Below are 24,109 nucleotides of genomic sequence, written 5' to 3'. Positions count from 1 at the left end.
AATAAAACTATATTCAAGGAACACTTGTTATAGAACTCTTTTGATCGACCTAAAATAAATCATTGAAAGGGCCAAATAATTAAAGGTTATTATTAAAAAAGCTCTTCGAATAGTTTACAAATAACATATTTTTTAAATAAAATCCAACAATTCGTCATTCCTTATCTTGTTTCACTGTCAGGCTTTGAGATTTTTACAATTTTCATAGAATTTATAAGTTATTGTTTCTATATTAAAAAATAATTTTTGTTACACTGTCTCAATTAAAGAAATCAATCTAAAATTATAAGAAGTCATATGATAAACTAGAATCATTAACATAATAACGATTTAACACCTTAACTTACTATTAATACTAGCCAATGAGATAAATTTATATTTAATGGCAGTAAGTCTACTCAGCGATTACGATAAAACATATTTAAGTTAATATTTAAGTTTGTAGTTATTATTTAACCTTCATAAAATATTTAGACATACTAAATTTTTAAATTTGATTCCTAAAAGTTTTTGAAATGAAATAAATAAAAATTTCATTTAAGCTGAGTTTAAGCGTTAAACTAGCAATACTGTAATGGCCAAAAGTTTATATATATAGTCGATACTACAAAAATATACATGAATAAGAATAACATTAGTTTGCCTTTCGTCTCCTCTGTTTGTGGTTATCGCTCTTGTGTAAAACTTGTGATTTGCAATAATAACAAATATTAATGGTCGCAATACGCTATTTTGATGTTAATGTAAATTGTGATTGTCGTAATACAAATTGTGTTTAAAAAATGGAGGACAAATTAACGTTGTACGATGATGTATCGAGCTCTTTAAGAGAAAGAGTATTTTTCGCTGCAAGAGATGGAATGTCTTTAACATTATATGCTTTGTTATACGAAAAAAGTACAGACGAAATTGATGATTTGCTAAATAACGTAAGTAGCCGGGATATATTAAAGTATTACCTGAATTATAATTTTTTGTCAATACCTGCATTAATTTTTTGACGCAGTGTCATGTCGTTTAATATCTATTTATATCGACATAATTCGTAACGTTACCTTTTGCGTGTCATGCAAATGGGTTATTTAAATATTTTGTGTTTGTGAGAAACTTTCAAAGCCTAATTGACCTCCTATTTACATCCTCTTGATGTCCTTGGAAATTTAAGTCACTGACTCGTACCAAAATATTCTGCAATGTAGTAAATGTTTCGTATTTAATACGATATAATTGCGTGATGAAATTAATTGCGTAATATGATTACATTTGATCAAGTGTGTTTAACATACTATCATAATACTGTACAGTTGTTAAAGAATTTTAAAATTATTCATAACAAATGTTATTGATAAAAGATTGGTATGTTTTTACCAGATTTCGTCTTCGTCGTCTCGCATTTATATATTCGTAAAATCAATAAAGAATTTTATAACCCTGAGAAAAACTTATATTATCTTTCTATGTAATGTACATTTTGTTTCAACATTGACTTCATTAGAGAAATAAGAAGTGATTTGAAGGGAAAAAGCCGATAGGTTCGGCTAGCAGCTACCCTTAAATCATAATGCCTATTGAATTATAGTTAAAACTGAGGAATTGTCCTGGGGTCCTCCAGCACATTCACTTCATAGAGTTAGTTCAATAGAGCTTAGAGCTTGCTTCTTGATCTGGTAGAATATCAAATGTCCCAGACCAAGCCAAGGTTTCTGAGGTGACTCTCAAACATAGTTACAAGTTTCTAAACAACCAGTTTTTACCATCTCCATTACATTGAAACTAAATGCAATAAAACCTTATACTCAACCATAGCAACCTTCAGCACATTTTATCTTTATTAGATGTATGTTTATTACTATGTTTTGACATTGCTTTGAACAATAACAATGTTTTAAATGTTTTGTAATAATAATAAAAAATATTAATTCTAGTGAAAGCAATGCCGATGCAAATACTTTTTATAACTACCATTGTTTTGTTTACACTAGTTTCCATTCTTATTTCATTGTCCTGTGTGAATATGATCCTATAAAATTGTACATTATAACTAAAGTTTTATGATAATAATTTACAATGTTATTATTTTTGGTTTAAAAAATAGAGACAATGTAATTTATGTATAGACAAATAAGTAAATGGGTCTATTTTCAAGGGTTTAAACAGATATGTCTCACATAGTGTTGACCCTTACAGCCAACTCCTAAACCAAATTTGATACAAGTTTTATTATTCATGTTAAATTTGGTTATTATAAAATTCAATCAATTAATCCTCAAATCTCTCCATTTTCTTTTTATTATTTTTGGTGCCAATATAACAAAATAGGGCTAAAAACGTTAACATCTTTGTCTGATGCAAGTTCATGGAGGAGAAGGGTCTGTGATCTATACTAATTTTGTGGTATTATTAATTAAATTGAATGATTAAGAGAACATAATCAATATGACAGCAATACATAAAGTATGTATGGTGCCAAACACACTTTTAAAAAATCCCCAATATGTGTGGTATTACAACAAAAGTTCCTCATTCACACTCCCACCATTTGCAATTTCACAATTTACAGATTAAAAATATCACCCATTTCTTATGTTTGACGATAAAAATTTCTTGGATCTAATAAGTTCATGCTTGGTAATCAAAGCATTCCAATAGGTATCCAATTCAATAAATCTTTGTAAGTGTCATCAAATGGACTTATGAAAAAAATGAAATGGTGTGACCTGCTGTGACTGCAGAAAATGTTGAAGAGTCTATGTAAATTCAAATGTTGATTGTAAACAGCTGAAATTGCAAATGGTTGATATAGATTTGAACAGATAAAATCAAGTGACATTCAGGAATTGCTTTAATCGCAAGATGAAAATTTGAAACTGACATGAAGGAAATGTTCTTCAATTCATGGCCCATTGAGGAAGAGATTTCAGACTGTATTGCAGCCAATGGAGACCACTTCTTCTAAGCTTTATATATTTTAATGGTTATATTTGATATATTAAACTAACACACAGTAATAGTAACAAATGTTACATGCAATAAAAATACTTTTTTTTCTTATAACAATATTTATGGCAAGACTAAAGTATACAGAGTAATTGGTTAAAGTTGTAAAGGCTTTAATGGGGTCAATGTAGCTCTTTTATCAACAAAAATCTTTAAAGTTTTAACTTCTATTTAGAAGAGAATTCTATATTCTAGAAATTAAATCACTGAAATATGTTGCGTTAATCGCTTTTCTCTCTTGGAATGCGGCAGGCAACTGCTGGCAGTACAAGGTCTGCAGGGACAGATAATAAAAAATAATTAATTTTGAACACTGTATTTCTTACTAAATTATCATTACATTACTAAATATTACTAAAATATTTTATTTTTGGATATGGTGGTATCATATATTAATTGACAGCAAATGAGCTACACATATATCCCTTTAAAGCTTTTACACCTATAATCAATCACCCTGTGTAATATTTTATAAAATTATTAGGTCTTCATCCAGTTTTTGAAATCCATGGTTGTAAAACAGGCATCAATTTTATATGAAATATAAAATGAGAACAGCTATTAAGTTATGTCTATATCAATATTTATGTATGAAAATGCGAATAGTACACATTTTTAAAGACTGTGTCAACAAACTTGTTCAATCTATTTATATCTCAGGTCTTCCTTTATTCAAATCACATGTGTAAACATGTCATTGACATTGCAAACTGTTTATTTTTAGAACCACAACTGACTGTTCAAATTTCCTATATCTTTCTTCTAAATATTAAGCTTTTTATTTAAATATTTTATAGCTTTGTTAGATTAATATTTTATAAAAGGAGTTTTTATTAATTTTAGCTACCTGCTATTATTTTTTTTAAGAATAAAAATTTATGGAATTTTTCTTTACATTTCCGTATTTATTTCAGGATGTATGCTGTGATGGGATAAAATGTTCGCCCCTTATTGCGGCTGCGCGTCAAGGTCGAGAGGCGGCTGTCAGAATATTATTAGAGAAGTTCCGACCTCCAGTCAGGTTAGAAACAGAGGGCACAGTCAAGTTTGATGAATATGTTATTGAAGGTCAGTAAAAAATAGCATTAAAAACTCCATGGGTATATTCGTATTTTAATAACAAAGTTCACTAAACTTGTTACCTTGTTATTTTAAAAAGCTCTATAAAACTGTAGTACTAATTTTGTGAAAAAATTATTTACAGAATAAATGTTAAAATATTTACACTTTTACACAGGTTCATTCTTATGTATTATAGAATACAGCTTACTTTGTAAGAAACTATAAAAACAAATATTAGTTTGTCTGGATATTTGTGATTTCATTATTTCATTTAAATCATAAGGCCCTAAATTTTTGAAAATTGACCAATGCTATTTGATTTGACATTTATAGTTTAGTAACAAGTATTAGTTAAAAAAGAGCTGTAGATGCTTTAAATAGATTTAATATTTAGTAAGCTCCAGGCTTCCACAAGAGCCAAGGTCGACATACTCTTAGGTCGCTCAGCTAGACACACCATGAAGTTACTAGAGATCCAGTGAGAAGGACACCTTGGCTAGAGCTGTCATTTGAGACATGTTAACCATACAGATAGAGATCTTTAATTCAAAGATATCTCATCAAACATACTTCTCAATGACTTAATGAACAATCTGAAAGTTAATTCAAGATATGCTAGGCTCGGAATTTCTTTAAGATTGATTTAGATGAAGAAGACATCCATATATGAGCAAAGGTGATCGACATAATCTAGCGAATTGGCAAGTAGAAATGGTGGTGAGCCACATATCAAGCAGAAAAGATATTCTTTGGGCCTTAAGGTTTTAGAGTGTGGTAGATGAACCAGCAGGGGCAGTATAGTCTGTTTACCTATATGGTAGACAGAAAACTTAGTTAAGGATCTTGGAAGACACTGGATGCAGGCCATTTCCAACTGTTACTTCGAGAGATCTATAGGGGAGACTTAATATGAATGTCAAAGAGTGGCTCTTTGGGTAAAATGATGTTGATGAAGTTTGAAAGAATTAATAAGTATTTCCTGAAAGATATTTAGTGTCATTAAAAGAAGGTTTTAAATTTTGAAAATGTAGAATCTGTACAAATTTATATATTTGAGTATTTGTATCAAAATGCTTGGTTGTTGCATTCTAATTTTAAACATGTCGACATTAAGGAGTTATTCTCAGAGTGCGACTTCCGAAGCATGTTTTGGAAATTTTATTGGCGTTATAAATGTTTTTGCAAATCATTTGTATTTATCATTATTTGATTTTGTAATAATTGCAGCATTTCTTGGTACAAAAATGAATTATTCTTATCTCCACTATTAATGTGACCTAGTCAATGCCAATACAATAACAATGGTGACTAATTATATGATATTGAATTGTATTTTTAGCCATTCATGTGACCTAAAATTTATGAATATTTATGAGAGATGTCTACCTATGTTCTGATTTTACACAATATCTTTAAACCATAAGGCCTAGAGAGTTGAAATATGATATATTCCTTATAAGTCAGTTTGATAAGTTCATGAAGCTGGCAGGAAGTCAGCAAGTATAATTGCTATAGTACATTTACGTAAGGGTGTATTCTGTATTATATATATATATATATATATATATATATATATATATATATATATATATATATATATCTGTATCTGTTATTGTTATCTCGACGAAAAATTAATTTTTTATAATGATATGGTTAGTGGTTTGATAACTACATGCTATGGTACCCGGCGTTTGATTTAGCACATCGTGGTCAAAAGTATGACTTATCAAAGAATCGGCGAAGATTGTTTTCGTAGAGTTTTGTCTAAATCGCAATGTGCTGTAATAGCTTTCTTTTTATATTTAGAGTAGTTACAACCTATAGTGTTTATAAAGAATCAATATTTTCGCATGAAAAGTGTTCATATGTGCCAAATCAATCTGCGGATACTACAGATAACAATGGAATGTCACACTTGCTTTTTCTCTTTAGTGGTGTACTGCGTTCAATTTAAAAAAATAATATGTTCATTTAAGGCTGCAGTTATTATAGCTATAGTGCCACCGAAACCGCTGTACCGCGCCAAAGAAAAGTGCGGCAATGTACTCTCTCCTGTCTCTCGCCGTGCATACCTGAGGCGCAATATGTCGGTTTGAGTAGCATTTACAGCATATTTAAAATTAGAACTTAGCCATGGCACTCGACTTCACATTATTGGTTCCTGAAATTGTGTGCGAGTGTGCAACGTATGAAAGTAATTAATTGACAAGAAAAAGAGGCGATTTTTTTTAAATGTTTATTTTATAAATTTGTCAAGAGTTACCTGAATACAATTTGTCCATGATAACTCAGTAGTATACTTAAATAAACAGGTCTGATATTTGTTATTAAGTTAACGTCAAGTTTCTATGTTAAGTTTCAATCATCATCATCGAAAACTAAAGTTATAGAGAGAATACAAGACTAACTTAATTTGGTTAACATGTTGACTTGACCGTCATAAATAAGTTTTAAAAAAAATTATGTCTACGGTTGTCTGTAACATTTTATTATAATGGTGACATTAAACTGGCTATTGGAGAGACATTGTAATAAGTGTTTTAAAAGAAAAATCGATAATAACTAGATGTGAAATAGATATAGAAGACCTCAAAAAACGCCACGATTACCTGTCTTGGGCTGCCTGCGTTCACCACACACCACACACTTAACCCAATCTTAACTATGTCATTGGTCTATTAAGCAGGGGACCTAGCATAAGACAAATGTATTCATAATTATGAGAAATACAACTAACGAATAAATAAAGAGTAAAAGATCATGAGACGTATAAAAGACAAAATAAATGTTAACACTGAAAAACTTATTTAACTTATTAAACTATTTGTAACGTCTTTAAACATGGTAGGGAAAAACGTGGAGCCCTGGAGTCAAAAAAAAAACTTCCGGTTCCGACACCCAGATGATGTGCCTCGCACACTTCCACTCCAGACGAGCGATTCTTCGAGCCAAGTCGGTGGTTGATCTTCTCATTTTATATTCAATGTAAAATAATATAGATGGCCAAAAGCTCTCCTATACTAATTAAAGCAAAAATTTACGAAAAAAGGTTTGTGTTTAAATTATTTTCAGACACAAACATGTCTTAAACGCTCTTTATGTTGCCAACATAAACTTTTATTCCTTTGTTTGTATATTTAGTATCGCGAATTTTCATTAAACAAAGGGCTGTTTCGTCTTTAATTAAACGGTGACAATGCATTTGTGAGAAAAATGTTTAAACTAATTTTTTTTTAGTTATCCCGTCGATGTGATACTTAAATAATCAACTATATGTTTATATATTTATACATTAGTTATGCTGTAAAGTTGAACATAATGCCCAGGATATTCATAGCTTATTTTATTTTTATTAATTTTCATTTGTAATGCTAGGATGTTTTGTTTACAATATTTCTTTCGTGTTTAATGAGCTCAGACAGTTGGTAGAGGGATTGCCGCTATTCGATACGAATTTTCTTTCAGATGTTATACGAGTTATTATTTATAATTTATATATGTATTTAAACATTATAATTAATGATTTATTAAACTATACATTAATTTCTACATTATTCTATATGAAGTCGCTGCTCAAGCGCTACAGACCGTTAAATACATTGAGGTTTAAGACAATGTGCCGGGCCGACTCATTAAAAGATTCTGTAGTAGATTTTTTCTTGAGGAGGTCCGGACTTGCGCGGACGTATATCAAGGTTACCCTTGCGAGGTCCAGAGATAATAAATGTAGATGAGATAAGTTACATATTGGTATGATAAAAGTAAAAAAAATAGTGACAGTCGGTCAACGAATTTCGGAAATTTTGTTTCGGAATAATCCGCTATTTGCGCATATATTTTAAGTCAATATGGTGACAGTAATGACAAAGACTATCGAGGCCACTTTGTTGCCAGAGACAAAAGGGTTGTAATCTACTGATTATAAGAAACATCCAAAAACACTAAATTTTGGCCACACTTTTGGCCTGTCCAAAAATTTATTATCTTAAAATAATTAAGTCTTCTGTTGACCTTCACAAGGTCGTTACTCCTCCTTGTGGATGGACTTTCTACGCAGCGCTTTGGTATCCACTCCAGAACTTGAAGGCCTCAGTGGCCATCTGTTTTGTTCGCCGTGTGGGTTGTATGGCTATGTCCTTTATTTTTGTTTGTCTTACGAAAGTTCTTGACCCGCATTCGACGTAACCCTAGCTGGTGTATACGTATAGCTCATTTGCCAACAAAAACCTTTTACATCTATTTTCATGTTCTAATAGAAAGAATGTATGTTGCTTTCATATATTTTTTTATGATCAATAACCGACAGTGCGAAGTGTGCAGATAGAATAAATAATCAATTATTAATTTATGTAGAAATGAAAATATGGCATTTTCTTACTTAATTATAATTACGTTATTATTTATGGAATCGTAGACTTCCGTCTGGATATGGTGTAAGATTATTTGACTGTAAATGAACTGTAGCATTTATCATTTTCAACCATTACACGTATAACAGATTCATACTGTAAACATTTAATTATATATTGGATCTTATTATATGCAATTATTTCCATTAATTGTGATGTTCGTTTTGTTCCTGGTAAAAATGAGATTCATACAATTTACGCAGCGAAATATGTTCGAAGCTTTGTTAGAGCTGGTCTCGTGATTCGGAACACAAAGCTTGTTACCCGAGCTACCCGTGCGCTGGCATCGGTCCAGCGACGTCTTTGTTTCCTCGGTGCGACTTCAATTAATTCGCGGCGAGGTGTTATAAATTACTTCTGCGTACTTGCTGCGTACGCGCAGCGGTCGTCGGAGCGGGTCCCGTGCTTCTTTGAAATCGTAACTACCTAATATAGGTTTCCATGTATCGCGCAGTGATTCAATGTTTTTGTTTTTCCTTGTTGATAAACTTAAATATCGCTGAGTTGTACGGTAGCGTAAATAATAATACGAGATGCCTTGTGAGTATTATCTTTGTGACGAACTGTTCAATAAGTAATGGATAGTAAGAAAAGGACCAATATTTAGCCACAACATAGAGTCTCTGTGTTTGACACTAATCGGTGTAAATTAACTCCTGGAGATGCCCCATGGAGGGATGAAACACGTGTTGAGTAATTTGGCGGTGGCGGTTGTGTGATTCGCATTGTTTGCCGTATACGCACTTATCAGCGGGCTGGCGGGCGGTGCATTTAATTGCACGACTACCACTGCATGTGCGGAAGTGGCTAAATATTGGTCCTTTTCTTATTTAGGATGGACTTCCGCGAGGTAACGCCTGATTCCATTAAATAAAAAAAGTAATGGATAGTGGTGGCTGATAATGGGCGTGGCACATTACTCGTGCAACCATCCCACTGGGGTCGAAAGGTCCTCGATCACGAGCCGGTATACACGAAGTGGGTAGGCCCCTCTATGTGGACAGACTCCATAAACAAAGTCGCGAGAAGTCACCTGATGCTAGCAGCGGTAGACCGGGCATCTTGGTGATCTTTCGGGCAAGCCCATGCCTCTTACAATGGATGTATATCGGTTGACATGATGGTGATGGTTCAATAATAATCACCACCGAATTTTACGACCCTATAAGTTAATTTCAAGTGTGTTGTAAATCTCTGACGTGTGATAAATTCTAAGGGAGCGCTATGTTCGATGAAGACTGATTTAATTTCTCGTCTTAACTCTAAGAGCCTTGCTAATAGAACTAACATTATAAAACCATGTGATAGAAATTGTATATTTAAAATTAATAATTATGTATTATAACAATTCAAGATTTATATCAGATCTTCCTTTTATATGTGGAATAAAAGTATATTATTAAATAAATCCTATAGCATTTAACAGTTTTTAGTCGATCAGAATGTGTGAAACTTGATTTACTGACTTCTTCACACGAAACACCCGGCTATTATCAGCAGTTCAGCATACCGAGCCGATGTCAGCTTCTTGAATAAAGATATCAATTTGAATTTAACAAGGCCGCTAAAAAATTAACACCTTCCATATAAATTACGGTGATTAATGACTAAGGTGAATTTGTTTATGAAATGTAAATTCGTTATTTATTGTTCCAAATCAATTTCGGCGCCTTCAGAGAAATCCCCGACGGATAAACACACATTGCCCATGGACCTTCTTCGATTCGGTTTTTATCTCTTCAATCAAGTGAAATCAGGGTCCTCGCATAGGTCATTTGAGTTTGATGAATAGCCAGAACTCGCACAGAGCTATATAAGAATAGGGCAGTTGTGGAACAACGTCAGACGAGTTTTTGACGCTTTTTTTTCCAAAAAAGTGAACGATTTTAGCGCCAATCGAGACTTGACGCGTTTGGCAAAATTGTAACATATGACTTAACCCTTTCACCTTTCACTCCAAGGCTGTTATGTAGCACCGATAAAATTTAATTGAATTATAGTATCTTGCGAACCTAGAATATGTTTCATTCATTCGTGATTCAAACATTTTAGTAACAAAAATCTTTCCTGTTTTAAAATTTTCCGCAAAAAGAAGTATTACACCATGTCGAGTATCTCTCGACAGTGGAGCTTGTGAAACAAAATCAGTGTCGAGTGACACTCGACATTGGAGTGGAAAGGGTTAAACATGTGTAACTCGGAGATTATTGAACCTTTTGATAAACAGACGCATGGTAAATGTTATAGTTAGTTCTACCAAACTAGAAAAAAATTTACCTACCCGGGAGTTTTAATATGTTTGTATTTTATAATGTGTTTGGAAAATAAGGGTTGTCATTGAAAAAGGTCTTATACAAATGATGTTAGAATCGTGGATGTCTATTGCAGGTGCGACGGCGTTATGGTGTGCAGCAGGCGCCGGGCACCTGGGGATAGTGAAGAGGCTGGTGCGAGCTGGCGCCAACGTTAACCACGCAACGAAGACCCTCAGTACTCCGCTGAGGGCCGCGTGCTTCGACGGCCGGTTGGACATTGTGAAATACCTCGTCAGGCACGGCGCGGACATACACAAGGCGAATAAATACAACAACACCTGCCTCATGATAGCCGCATACAAAGGACATACGGATGTGGTGAGTGCCTTTATTTATTTATCTATTCCTTCTTTTTACAAATTTTATAAAGGCGCACCTAATGCCATTAAGCGTTCTCTACCAGTCAATCTATGGTTGTCCAATAAACTTGTGTAATAAACTTGACCTCAAAGCTTTCCAATGGAAGCAATACCATCCTTTTATGGGATCAACAAAGTTTGCCTGGATAAATAGGGGGTGTTACGAAATAGATCTATTCGTTAAAAATATCACTTACAAAAACGTTTCGTGGTTGAGTTTAATTTCTCTAGGCAGCAGTTCTTTAAAATTTGGGAACGTATGTTAAAATCTAATGTTATATATAAAGGGTGATTGATTATTGCTGTAAAAGCAATAATCAATAAAAGCCTTAAAGGGGTGAATGTATAGCTTATTTTTCCACAAATAGGCTTAAAGCTTGAAATATGCCACATTATTTTTTTATACCAACGCAACAGGCTAATAACTTCAGACACTATCTAGATCATGGATGCACAGACCGCGGCCCGCCGGGAGAATTCTGGTGGCCCGCCGACAGCAAAAATAATACTCTCGTACATTCGAAAAGTATTGAATTCTATTCCAGAATAAAACCAAAACGATTTAATTACCTATACGTCTGGCGACCGGCCCGCCATCAGTTCATGATTTGCCCGAGTGGCCCCTAGTCTTATAAAGTCTGTGCGACCATGATCTAAAGCTACAGATAGTAAACAAAAATTAATTTTAATATGCAATAATCCGAATTTAGTAATCCCTTTTTCTTACTGTATTATTATAATTACGATATCTATTATTTTTGAAACCATTGATTTTTTTTGTTTGGTTGATTTTTGGATAAGATGTCGTTTCAGTTCATAGACGCCCTCTGCAAGGCATGAGCCTACCACAAAGATACTGTGGGATATACCGTTATCGCCACGCTTGGCAGGTGGGTTGTCGATCGCAGTGTGGTATTATGGTACGCAAAAAACACTGCTACCCATCACCTGAAAACTTGTAGACGAGCTGTGTAATCCTGTACAATTAATGCACAAAGTGTGAATTATTTAAATTTGTTTTGATGCGAGATTTGAACTCGCGACCTACGATCGCAAATTTCAATCCTTTACCACTGAGTTACAACTACTCGTGTATAAGATGTATCATATATTATTGGGCGGTAAATAAGGTTTTCATTTACATCTTTAAAGCCTTTACATTTATAGCTAATGACTTTGTACATATAATACAAATCTTGTTACATTGTTTTAAGTGGAGATATTTTGTATCGGTGTTATCTCAGGTTACACAAGCGGGTCCAACGGCTTTATATATATTATCTAATGTTTCTGTTATCGATGACGTCTTTGACTTTTTTATTCTGATACACATATCAATATTCGTAATACAATTTACTTTGATCGACAGTAACGGATTGCCTCTTGTTTATGCGTCATTTTATTAACCCATAATATCATAAGAGATTTTCTTATCTCGTCCAGAGACTTCCAATAGGAACGGTTGGAAGAGGGAGGCATCCAACGTTTTCAGACGATCTTTACGACCATGTTCTGTCTACTTAGGTCTGTGGTCTCCTCTCCAGAATCATAACGCCTCACTGCCCAGCCATACCGCGCTAAAGTTATTTTAAAGACAGTGTTTATTGTTATGATTTTTGGTAAGGCATCTTTAATTAAATTTTTAGTTGCATAAATAACTTTGATGCTCTTTCATCACGGGAAGAAGCGACGTAAGATAGGCCATGTGAAAAACATGAATTTATTTATCTACACTTTTTTGTACGCAATAGATAATAATTAAAATAAAAAAAAACAATATAGAGGTATAAGAGGTCTTATCTATCGCACAAGGCGATCTCTACCTGATAGCCTTTGGATGGAGATGAGAGACATGAAGGAGAGGGCAGTTTAGGGTGTACATACATACAAATACGTACATTACTATACACATATACATATACAGAAACATACTTATATAAATGAATATACATGTGTATGTAGTATTGTCGTGGAGAAGGCATTACATAAATACGAATAAATAACAAATGCTGCATGATATCCTATTTTAGAGACCAAAGAAATGCTCTTTTACCATTTTTTAATTATTTTTAATTTCATTTTTTTGTTGTCGCCCATTAGGGAGGCGACGCTTTCCTCCTCCACTTTCTTGCCCATATCAACCTCCACAGTCCTTCATACACATGTTAGAAGTTATGGCGTGCTCACGGGAAAGATAAACTATATAAATGATATTGGGATTCAATTTCATATTGTATATGTATATATGAACGTGTCAAAATTGTGTAATTCGTGCTCACAGGTGCAGTTCCTTCTGGACAGCGGGGCGCGTGTTGACGAACGCGCGCTGTGTGGGGCCACTGCTCTTCACTTCGCGGCGGAGTGCGGCCACGCGGCAGTTGTCTGCGCGCTCATCGACCACAACGCCAAGATACTCACCAACAAGAATGGTTATTGTCTTAAATTAACTTGCAATCCATAGATACAATAAACATTTAAAACGATGTAAGATGACAACGAAAACAACAGATTTCGTCAAATTTAGGGTCGCCATAAATTTTTGCACTTTTGAAACATGTGTAGAAATAAAAGTACAAATGCTATTTTGTTTATGATTTATTTACCGTAATTATCATTTATTAAAATTTATTTTTTAAAAATTACATCGTCGAGATGTGCTTTGTCTCGCCGTTGGCCCCTCGCTCTCACGGTTTTGGAGAAATCAAGTGTTGCTATTTGCAAAAATTTTTGGCCCACCCTATATTATTATTGTAAAAAAGATACCTGCTAACTTATGGTAAGTGAAAACGAGATGCCCCAAAAAGGGGGTAGTAAAAAAATAGACAAGCAAAAGTGTACATTGCACGTTTAAGGCAGCGTTTAATTAATGATAACCAAAGATGTGCAGCAATGGATGCGTTTGTTAAGAACCAATAAAGTAACTTTATTTACCTATAGGTTTTTTTACATACAAAACAAAGGAAGGATGAGTGCTAGAGATGTTAGAGAAGATTTTGATAACCTAACAGTATTAAATACTGTCAGCCGCCCGCGTCGTGAACCATATGAATGTCTTTAACTTCTCTTGCGGTTACAATTGTGTAAAGTTCATTTCTTAGCCGATCTCTACTCGGCAAAAGCAATATTCCTATCAAATTTCAAGTCTCTAAGCTCTATGGTTTCATAGATATCGTGATAAATCAGTACAAATGTGAAATCTTTTATAAATAGATTATAGAGAAATTTATTTTTATTGCTTATAGATGAATCCCTCTATTTTTTTTATTTCATTACAACTGGCCAGTAATTTGTCTAACAAATTGCAATTGTAGGTATGACGCCACTACAATGCGCCGCAGAACGTGCACGTGCTTCCGTCGTAGAGATCCTCACGGCCCGGCCGGAGGTCACGAGGGCGCAGACCATCGAAGCCTTCGAGCTGCTTGGAGCCTCATTCGCTAACGACAAGGAGTATTACTGCCTAAGGGTGAGTTCATTTCTTTCTGTATAATTAGCATAAGAAAGATATAATTTTCAATTCGATTCCTTTTAAACCTTCAGGAATATGACAAATGATTGTCAATTATACACTTCGCCTTCCTGCATAACCCCATATATGCAATTTCTGATGGAACCAACGAATAAAAAGAAAAGAAGAATATATACATTAATAACACACATGTAAATACATATGCTAGTTATTTCGTATTTAAATAACAGTTACAATGATGTACACCCAGCTCTTTTTTACACGGTATATGCGTTCCCTAGAAAAGTTTGCAAAAAATACTTACGGCTTGTGGTAAATTTGGGAAGACGTTTCTCAACTTAAAATATTAGCAACAATAAACAAAATGAAAACATCAAATACAGTAACTTCACAAATCTAGCAACATGACAAAACTGTAAATATTTTCACAAAAAAAAATTCTTAGAAAAGCACGCAAAAGTATGAATGATGAAATTTACATTACATAATTATAAAACAAAAAAAGAGAAATTATTTTTTTATAAAAAAAATTAAATTGGTGTACAATGGCAAATCACTCCATAAACACGTAACATAAAAACTCAAATTGAAGTTACGTCGTTACGATATTCCCTGGTATTTCTGTAAAACACTGTCAAAATTAGAATTAAAAAAAATTGAAATTAATTCATGCTAGCAACAAACAATTCCTGTAAAAAGCAAATTTATTTTTTCTTTAACCGCGTTATTTCGAAATCGTGCAAAGTTAGATTTAGTAAATAAATTCCTCGACAGATGGCGTACCAGTACCTTCACAGAGCAATGACAATGCGGTACGACACCCGGTACGGACTGCTGCTGAAGAAACCCGCCGACCCTATACCTGCGTACGACAATTGGAAGGAGAGCACTACGGTGGAGGTACCAATTCCATCTAATATTAATGGCAGTGTTGCTTGTGTCAAAAATATTTATATTTTTTTTAAATAATTTTATACTTGAAGTCTCTTTGTTCAAATTAGTACTTTGCTCCATTCAACTCTCTAGGTTCGAAGATTGTGCATGTTAACGGGCGAGGAAAAATTGTGCGCTACTTTTAATATATAACATTCATTAATTACTATTCAACATATATATATGGTTTAATTTATGTTTTAAATAAGTATATTTTCATATATAGTAACTTTAGATTAGAGAAAAGAACACAGTGTAAAAGTTTCTAAGACGGAAGATGATAATTTAATATGTATTAAACATTGAGATTGCTTCAAATTTGTTTTAAAATTAAATTCCAAATAAATATATACTCTATAGTTTATTATAAAATCAGATCACTTTGATTTGAAAATTTTTTCTTGGTAGTTTTTTCAAATATTATCTTTACAACATTCTCTGACGCGTGTTAGAAGGGCAATGCCTTACTAGCATTCCAGATTGCTTTAAATATCGTATGTAATTGGTCGCCATCTTGATGAAATTCTAGAAGCATCGACATATATGTCTGAAGTGTTTACTTTGTTTAATATTTCGTAGTATATTTTCTATAAATATGTCACGTTTACTTAGATACCGCGACATTAAGCGATTCCTCTTTCATCCCACCGCTTAAGAGCGAACGTGTTTTATGAAAGGTCCATTGATTTGATGGAGGCAAGGGTGAGAGTGTAAACTGCAGTGGTTTCCAGGAGGTGGAGCGCCTGCACGGGCAGGCCCACGCGCTGCACATGGAGGGGCTGGCGGTGCGCGAGCGCGTGCTGGGCCGCGGCTGCCCGGACCTACCGCACCCCGTGGTCTTCCGCGGCGCCGTGTTCGCGGACGAGGCGCGCTTCGACCGCTGCCTGGCCCTTTGGCGGCACGCCCTGCAACTACGGCACCACAACAATGTGAGAATATTCATCATCATATTAGCTATTAGACGCTCCCTGCAAGGCTTTCCACAAAGATCGTCACGGTTAACGGTCTTCGCTGTCCGCACCCAGTAATTTCCCGCGACCTTGACTATGTTGTCGTTACACCTTGAGGTGGGCCAACTCCCGCTGCCTATAAACTGAAAAGTATACATCTGTAATATTAATAAATAACTTAAGCTCTAATAAAATAAGAATAGATTGTGATACATTGTCTCTGATAGACCGAGACTGTCAAAATTGAGGAAAGGATGAAATTCGACTCAAAGAAGGAAATTTAGAAACAATGAGAATGTTAGATGTGATATAATTCAGAAGAATGAATGAACGATTATGTGAAAATTAGAAGAGAGCGAGAATAAAAGACATGCAAAATTTATTAAAAATGTAAAAGCCCCTTTTCCATAATACGCTAGGCGTGTACGATTGGCCACGAAAAAAAAACTGACGTCGTCTCAATCGGCTCATGGTTGCCACTCGAGAACCTTCCGGCTCCAACAGCGGACAGTTCCACAAGCGATGTGTCCCACTCACTGTCATCCAGCTACTTTGGAGACCTTGGTTCTTCTGTTTATCTTCTCATTTCAGCGAATATCCATGCATAGTTCTATCTATTGCTCTCTAGGTGATCTCGGGATTTATTAATATGTCTAATCCGTCTTTGATTTCATTTGCAGGTATCGGTTGCAAAGGATTTGCTGAGGTTCGCACAAGTTTTCTCCCAAATGATTCATATAGGAATTGAGTTGCCACTAAACCAAGTAAGTGTTATATAATAAATAAATAGCTTTTATTTCCGCTACTCTATGTCAGGATTAAGATTGGTATTATTGAGTCCAGAATCCTTCCAAGGGTGAGGGCCTCTTTGGTCATCCTGTCTTTGCACAACGACAGCAATTTCCTCTGTTCTTCAGATGTACCAGTAATGTCATTCACTCATCACTCAATTGAAATAAATTGTGATTTTTTATCAACTAATCTGAAATGAATCAGTTGGTTAGTATGAACCAACTACAAAACCTATAATTACTATTAAAATGTTGAAAGTAGTTTTTTTTAGTATACTTTATTTATAGCATGTAAAAGTGTAAGCGACTAGGTCAGTGAACTTAATTACTTTATTTAAAAGTAAACCTAGCATTTGTACATCTACAATTACACGATATTTCATCATTATCATCTCAGCCAATAGAAGGCCCACTGCAAGGCATAAGCATTTCCCATAGATCGCCACAATGACCGGTCTATCACTGCTCACATCCTGTGACTTCCCGCGACCTTGACTATGTGGTTAGCATACTTAGGGGGCGTATCCACACCATATTTACGCACTGCCGAACAACTGATATATATTTATTCGTTGATGTGTGTGCGTGTGTGCGCGAAGTTTCTTAGTTTTTTAATGTATGAAGAGTCATTCATTCATTCATTCTCTTTCTAGGTCTGTTTCGTATTAGAGGCGTGCGCGGAAGAATTGAAAAGGGGCCAACTGAGGATAGAGAAACCGCAGGTCAACCACGACGCCGAGGCTTTGGTAGTATGTTGCCATCTGATCTTTTTAATTACCTCATGACTTCCATTTTGAGACGTAGAGAGTAATACAAATTGTATTAATTTTACATTATAATGTTTACTACGAAATATTATTCTTTAAAACATTGCATCTTGCAATTTTTGTTTGATTAATGAATTATTTATTCTATTAATTGTAAATTTTAGAGTAATTAGAGTCGACTCAACCAAAATACATTAAATCAAATCATTTCAGTTATATTATTTTATAAGATCAATTGTTTTCTGTGTTATTGTCAATAACAATTTGGAAGTATTACCCAATTTTAAAATGTTTCAAATTTATAACTGTCACCATAGTTTTACCAAAACTCTATTGTTTATAGTCTTATGTTTTGTATTTTTATGAAAATAATAAATTTGTTATTTTTGTCAAGGACTATATCATCACTAAGGCTCGCCCATACGCTAACATATCATGACATATACAATGCCGTGTTTACAGCTCCGAGACAACTATTGGTGAATGAAATATGTTTGTGATTGCCAAACAATGAAAGATCGGTAGATAAAGACAGCGCTTTACATAATTGAATCTAGCTGAATGTCTCTTTCATTTCATCAAAGGAAAATTAAATGATAAGAAAGTAAATTTTATTAATTTAACGTTTGAGGATTTAAGTGCAGTTGTCATACAGAAATTGGTCAAATTGTTTTTTTTTTAATTTGAAGTAAAAAAGTTAGTAGAAAGTAGAAGTAAGAAAGATAAGGACAAGGAAAAAAAAAGCAAAGATGACTGCTAGTGTTGCCAATAGGAATTAAAAAAAATGACAATTTTTAATTATTATGCAATTTTTTTTCTTCTTTGTTAATTCTCGATTAATCTGGTGATTATGAGTATGTTTTATGTTTAATATGTCAGGATAGGGGTGACTTCCTGAAAAGGCACTGCCTTTTCTCGCAGAGCTACATCAGTTTGTGCAGCTACAGGATGTTTTGCTTTAAATATTGTCATGGTTAACATATTAATCAGACTGAAGTAGTTGTCTCGGTGTAAACGCGGCCGCATAGAGTGCACTAGTGTTGAATATCAGAGCTTGGCTCTCGCTTTTTCACTTCAGGAGGAGTATGAGAGCAACGTGAGGACTGCACTCTATCTGGTGGCGGTCACAGCGCGCCTGCTGGACACCGGAGATGATGACGAGGACGATGTGAGTTTCATACCTTCACTACCTTACTCCTATTGTTGCTTCTGAAGACTGTTAATATACAAGATGATTGACTTGGAGATGCAGAAATAATTGCTTCAACGATTTTCGTGTCCCAATGAGTATCGTTTTCAAGCAAATTCAGCTCTTGATATGCTGCACGAAATATGGGGCATACTATACCATCAACAGTTCGTAGTGATACAAATGATGTTGGCCCTCGAACATTTACCAGCAATAACCGCAAATAGAAACATTCATCATTCTTCAGATGAACTGTGTAAATACGACCAAGAGCATCAGCAGAACGCATATCTGGATGACCAGAAACTGCATCGCCTTGCTTCCGAAATTTCTTCGATGCAGCGTTCCAAGTGTAATAACGTAGTTCCAAGTGTAGTAACGTATAGGTGTAAAAGCTTTAAATAGCTGAATAGAGCTTGAGGTCTATTACTGTCAATTAATATAAGGTATCACCCTATCTAAAAATTAATCATATGATTATTATTAATAATGTAATGATAATATAGTAAGAAACATCATATTATAAAATTTATGTTTATATATATTATAATTATTTATTGTTTACTATCTGTCTCTGCAGAATTTGTACTGCCAGAAGTTATTGACCTGTAGGATTTCAATGTAAATAATAAATTAAAGTAACATGTTTCAGAGTGATCACTTTATTTATATGTATAGGGTGACCGGAAATAGATGTGAAAGCTTAAAGATTTTTGTCTACAAATGAGCTATACTTTTACCTCTTTAATGCTTTTACACTTATTAACTATCAAACCGTATAATACGGTTATACTGATGTACATATGTAGGTATATCTTCTTGGCAAGCTATTTCCACTGATTGGCCGCTGTGTTGTGTCAGTGCCATCCACTGGTCATTGTAACTTTTCTAAAACTCCATTGGTTACTCGAACCGAGACTTCTGTGCTTATCTGTAGCTTAAATAATAACAAATACAAATATAATGACTCGAGCCAAGGCTCATACCGGGCTCGAGCTCCCCCCCGGGAGGATATTCAGTTTCACTTCCTTTAAAGTGGTCCTAGGCAAGGTGTCTTGTGCACCCTGCCACCTCGAAACCACATAAAAAAACAGGATCTTATGAGTGCCCTATTCTTTGCAGTGGGCATCAAGGTGATGATGACGATGATGAATGTGATTGTATTACAGGAGACTAGCAGCGCGGTGCGGCGAGCTATATTCCGACTTAGGAACGCGCGTTTGCGCTCAGGCCAGACCCTGCTGCACTTGGCCGCGGATAGGAGAACTCCGGTGGATGACTTCCACACCAGCGACGTCTGCCAGTAAGACCAACAACTTATAAAATCCTTTTACTTATCACATTAAGTTGATTTTCAATGGTTCGACAGATATTTGAGAGTTTGTTTTTTTTTTATTAAATCAACTTTTTTTCGGAAAACTTAAAGTTTGATTCAGCGGTGTCGCGATGCATTATTATAAAGTATATAAATTTTAAAAAAGGTTAGACATTAGTTAGTATATTTATTTTTAATATGAAAAATAATTTATACTTTAATTATACGTTTAGCTATTGTCTATTATCAGAGTCGTGATTGTATTTATGAAGTGGTCTTTTATCAAATAAAATTATTTATGTCGTTACAGATTCCCCTGCATCAGGACCACGCGTCTGCTGCTGGAGTGCGGTCTGGAGTTGGACGCTGCCGACGATATGCGCCGGACGGCGCTGCACGTCGCGCTCATATCATTCCAGCTTATACCTGGTGAGGAGATACTTTAGAACTTTTCCCTCTTATGCCCCCCTATGTAACATATATAATATATAACATATATAATTTTTATATTGAAGCGAAAGGGTTTAACTCGCGTCGAGTCCACTTTCAAATTGCCTCCTTTGGAAATCAAATTGCCCCACTGTGGGGCGTGGACCCTCGATTTTCTCTGGGCTTCTTAATAAGCCGCTCCGTTCTTTCCTACCCTATAGACATATAGGCAATATAAAATAAGATATATATCTGGTCTCCATTGATTCCTTTTTTACTATTGGTCACCAAGCAGCCTTTCTGCCATATTTACGACGAAAAATGAATAATAGTGCCATCTATGGAAATAGTCTGAAGTTAATTTGTACCGTCATATGACATATATTTTTATATATAATTTAATGTATCTATTTTGTCCATATTCTATTTAACTTTTTTTGAGAACAGTTACATCTTATGCTATCCGAATGTCAATGTTTTCATACATATATACGTACCAATAAGTGTACGAAAAATTAATATTTTTATTGTTTTAATTATGCACAGTGTTGCCATATATAATAATGTCATTCGTTAATATACAATTTAGTGTAAACGTAAGTTTGTATTTTTAAAAAAATACTCTTTCCCCATCTTGTTTTTGGGACAGTGATAGACACCCTCCATAATTTCACTTTCTCTCTCTCATTCTTGACAATTACTCCTTTCATTCCCTCTTTCTTCTTTCATATTTTCTATCATTCTACATACAGCATTCCACCCACATTATATTTACGCATCGCCACCCATTCCTTGCCACACTTCCTGTTACACGGTTTTAGCCTTGCTTAGTTACGTCACCCAACACTTTGACTTTCGTTCCTCTCATTTTCTTACTAAATGTAGGTCTTGTTCAGGTCTATTAAGAGAAGTTGAGCTATGGTGATGATGTGAAATGTGGTGTTCCAGATGAGCAGCAGCAGTGGAGCGAGTCGTTGTGCGGCGTGGTATGCGAGCTGCTAGGGCGTGGCGCCCACGTGGACGCTGTCGATTCGGATGGCGTCACGCCGCTATTAGCCTCAATTGGCGGTATGCAATTAACACAAATGTTCACCACACATGCGTTAATCGAATTTCTGGTAGTTTTAAATCATCGACTGAGAAACGTAGAGTGAAAAAAATGTATCTGAAAAACTTATTATCTGAAATTGTAACATCCCTGTCCCTTAAATAGGGACAGGGATGTTACTAAAAAAAAATCAAAGAATAAGAAACCAAGAGCTTCCGTATTTTCATTTGCGAAAAAGGTAATTCATAATCCTCGACAGCCCCCTCTAAGGCACGTTGGCGACTGAGCTTGCCAATAAGGCCTAAAGTGAGAGACCACAAAATGCCGTAACTCATCACTTATAACACACACATTATTGTAGGATACACATTGTATTCATCATTATGCCAGCTGATAAAAGGTATAGGCCCTCTCCAAAGGTTACTACAATGAAAAGCGTTGCGACTTCCCGCGACCTTATCTATGTCATCGGTCCATCAAGTCCGCGGGGGGCCAGGGGGTCTACCCACGCCGCATGACGTGGTTGTCTCTTGAGAAACTTTCGGTTTCAACGACCGTCAGTTGCACGAGCGATGTGCCCCGCCTACTATCGCTTCAGACAAGAAATTCTTCGAGCTGCGTTGGTGACCTTGATTCTTGTGTAGATCTCCTCGATTTCGCAAAGAAGCTCCAATCCTTCTTCATTACTCTCTGGGTGACCTTGAGCAATCTTAAATCCTTAAATCATCATCGGCACCATACATACTAAAATGATTTACATTAAATAAAATTAAAAGTAACATGTATTTCATAGGTCCAGCGGAGAGTCTAGTGCGTTCAGCCCTAACCCCGAGGCTATCGTGTCTCTCGGCGGCAGCTTTGGCGCTCCACGGGGCGAAGTACCGGCCTTCGCAAGTTCCAAGAGATTTGCATGCTTTCCTCGCTATGCATGGAGTCAAAGCCATGCAGTAGACTTCATACCTCATGCATATGAGGTTGGGGAAGTCAGCCGTTGAGGAATACGTCGATACATTACGAGATTTATTTCTTTTTGAGGAATACAAATTGATTGCGTTTTTAGTTATCCATGTCATTGGTACGTAAAATAATTTGAACACCTGTTGTTTCTAAAACAGTAGCAAAGATTTCTTCATTACTGTTGCGATAAATGAATTTGCTTATAAGTACTCAAGGTTTCATGTTCTTATTTTGGGTAAAATCATACCGTAAATCGAATTACTGGCTTACCTTCTGGTAATGCCATGCTATATATGAATTATAACAATTTTGAGATTATCTTATTATCATGTTATCTCTATTTATTTATTTTTTATACTCAATCAAGACAAGGCTATACAATATCATTATTTCAGCCATGATGCAGGCCAGATGTACATTGTTGTATACAGGCACCTTATGGGAATGCCTATAGATTTCCAATAGGACTAGATTAGTATAGCGCTATCTCAACCGCACCTTTATAAGCAAGTGAAAGGGACAAGTGTATTGGGCGTTAACAGTGATAGAAATATAAAAAGATGATTTTACATAAGACCTTTTTATGTCAATATCAATGATTTTCAAACAGGGATAAATTTTTAATCGTATACTTTGCATGTATTAATAAAATTTCCAGACATTCTCTCCATGTCTAATCTATGGGGCTTTTTTTTGGTTCTAATACCTCGACCACTGGTTAAAAAGATAAAACGTTCCAAGTCTTAGTGTAAACATGAATATTCGACGTAAGAACAAAAGAACGGGTTTGCATTGTTGAACAATAGATGAAGACTGAAATTTTGTGAACATGTGAACACATCTTTACCTCGTTATTACTAACCATTGAGTCTAGTTGAATATATTTAAGGTGGAAATAATTTAAATTTAAAAGAAATAAAGTTCAATTTATTTACACAAAGATTCATCTATAGTTGATCCACCTATAATAGCATCTTGTAACTATAAAAGATTCAAAACTTCTGTTTTGAGAGGAGTCCAAAACAAACTGAGACGGATTCCTTTTGTGGTCACTTTTATAATATTTTAATTATTTGTTATTTGACAATCCTTTACACTCTGATAGGATTTTTTACAAGT

At 34.8% G+C, this 24,109-nt stretch overlaps 1 protein-coding gene across 1 annotated transcript; it reads left to right on the top strand.

Moving 5' to 3' along the window:
• Positions 1 to 656: 656 nt before the first annotated feature.
• Fem-1 (protein fem-1 homolog B) lies at positions 657 to 23,813 on the top strand. The gene is made up of 14 exons (XM_068764209.1): positions 657 to 929; positions 3,912 to 4,065; positions 10,857 to 11,101; positions 13,424 to 13,571; positions 14,454 to 14,608; positions 15,386 to 15,511; positions 16,276 to 16,473; positions 17,175 to 17,258; positions 17,939 to 18,034; positions 19,131 to 19,220; positions 20,411 to 20,544; positions 20,867 to 20,985; positions 21,934 to 22,053; positions 22,827 to 23,813. The coding sequence occupies exons 1-14, from the start codon at positions 783 to 785 to the stop codon at positions 22,982 to 22,984; spliced, it is 1,974 nt and encodes a 657-aa protein (XP_068620310.1). The 5' UTR covers positions 657 to 782; the 3' UTR covers positions 22,985 to 23,813.
• The last annotated feature ends 296 nt before the right edge of the window (positions 23,814 to 24,109 follow it).

The sequence above is a fragment of the Battus philenor genome, unplaced genomic scaffold (genome assembly GCF_028537555.1).
Source record: "Battus philenor isolate CCGP_79_NKW_IND1 unplaced genomic scaffold, ilBatPhil1.0.hap1 SCAF_19, whole genome shotgun sequence".
NCBI lineage: Eukaryota > Metazoa > Arthropoda > Insecta > Lepidoptera > Papilionidae > Battus > Battus philenor.
The sequence above is the reverse complement of the archived record's forward strand: the minus strand, read 5'-3'. Positions and strand labels throughout refer to the sequence as shown.

Coding starts and splice junctions, on each gene's coding strand:
- Fem-1 (XM_068764209.1), top strand. CDS start 783: ATGGAGGACAAATTAACGTTGTACGATGATGTATCGAGCTCTTTAAGA. Junction 17,259..17,938: donor TTGAGTTGCCACTAAACCAA/GTAAGTGTTATA, acceptor TTCTCTTTCTAG/GTCTGTTTCGTATTAGAGGC. Junction 20,986..21,933: donor ATCATTCCAGCTTATACCTG/GTGAGGAGATAC, acceptor GTGGTGTTCCAG/ATGAGCAGCAGCAGTGGAGC.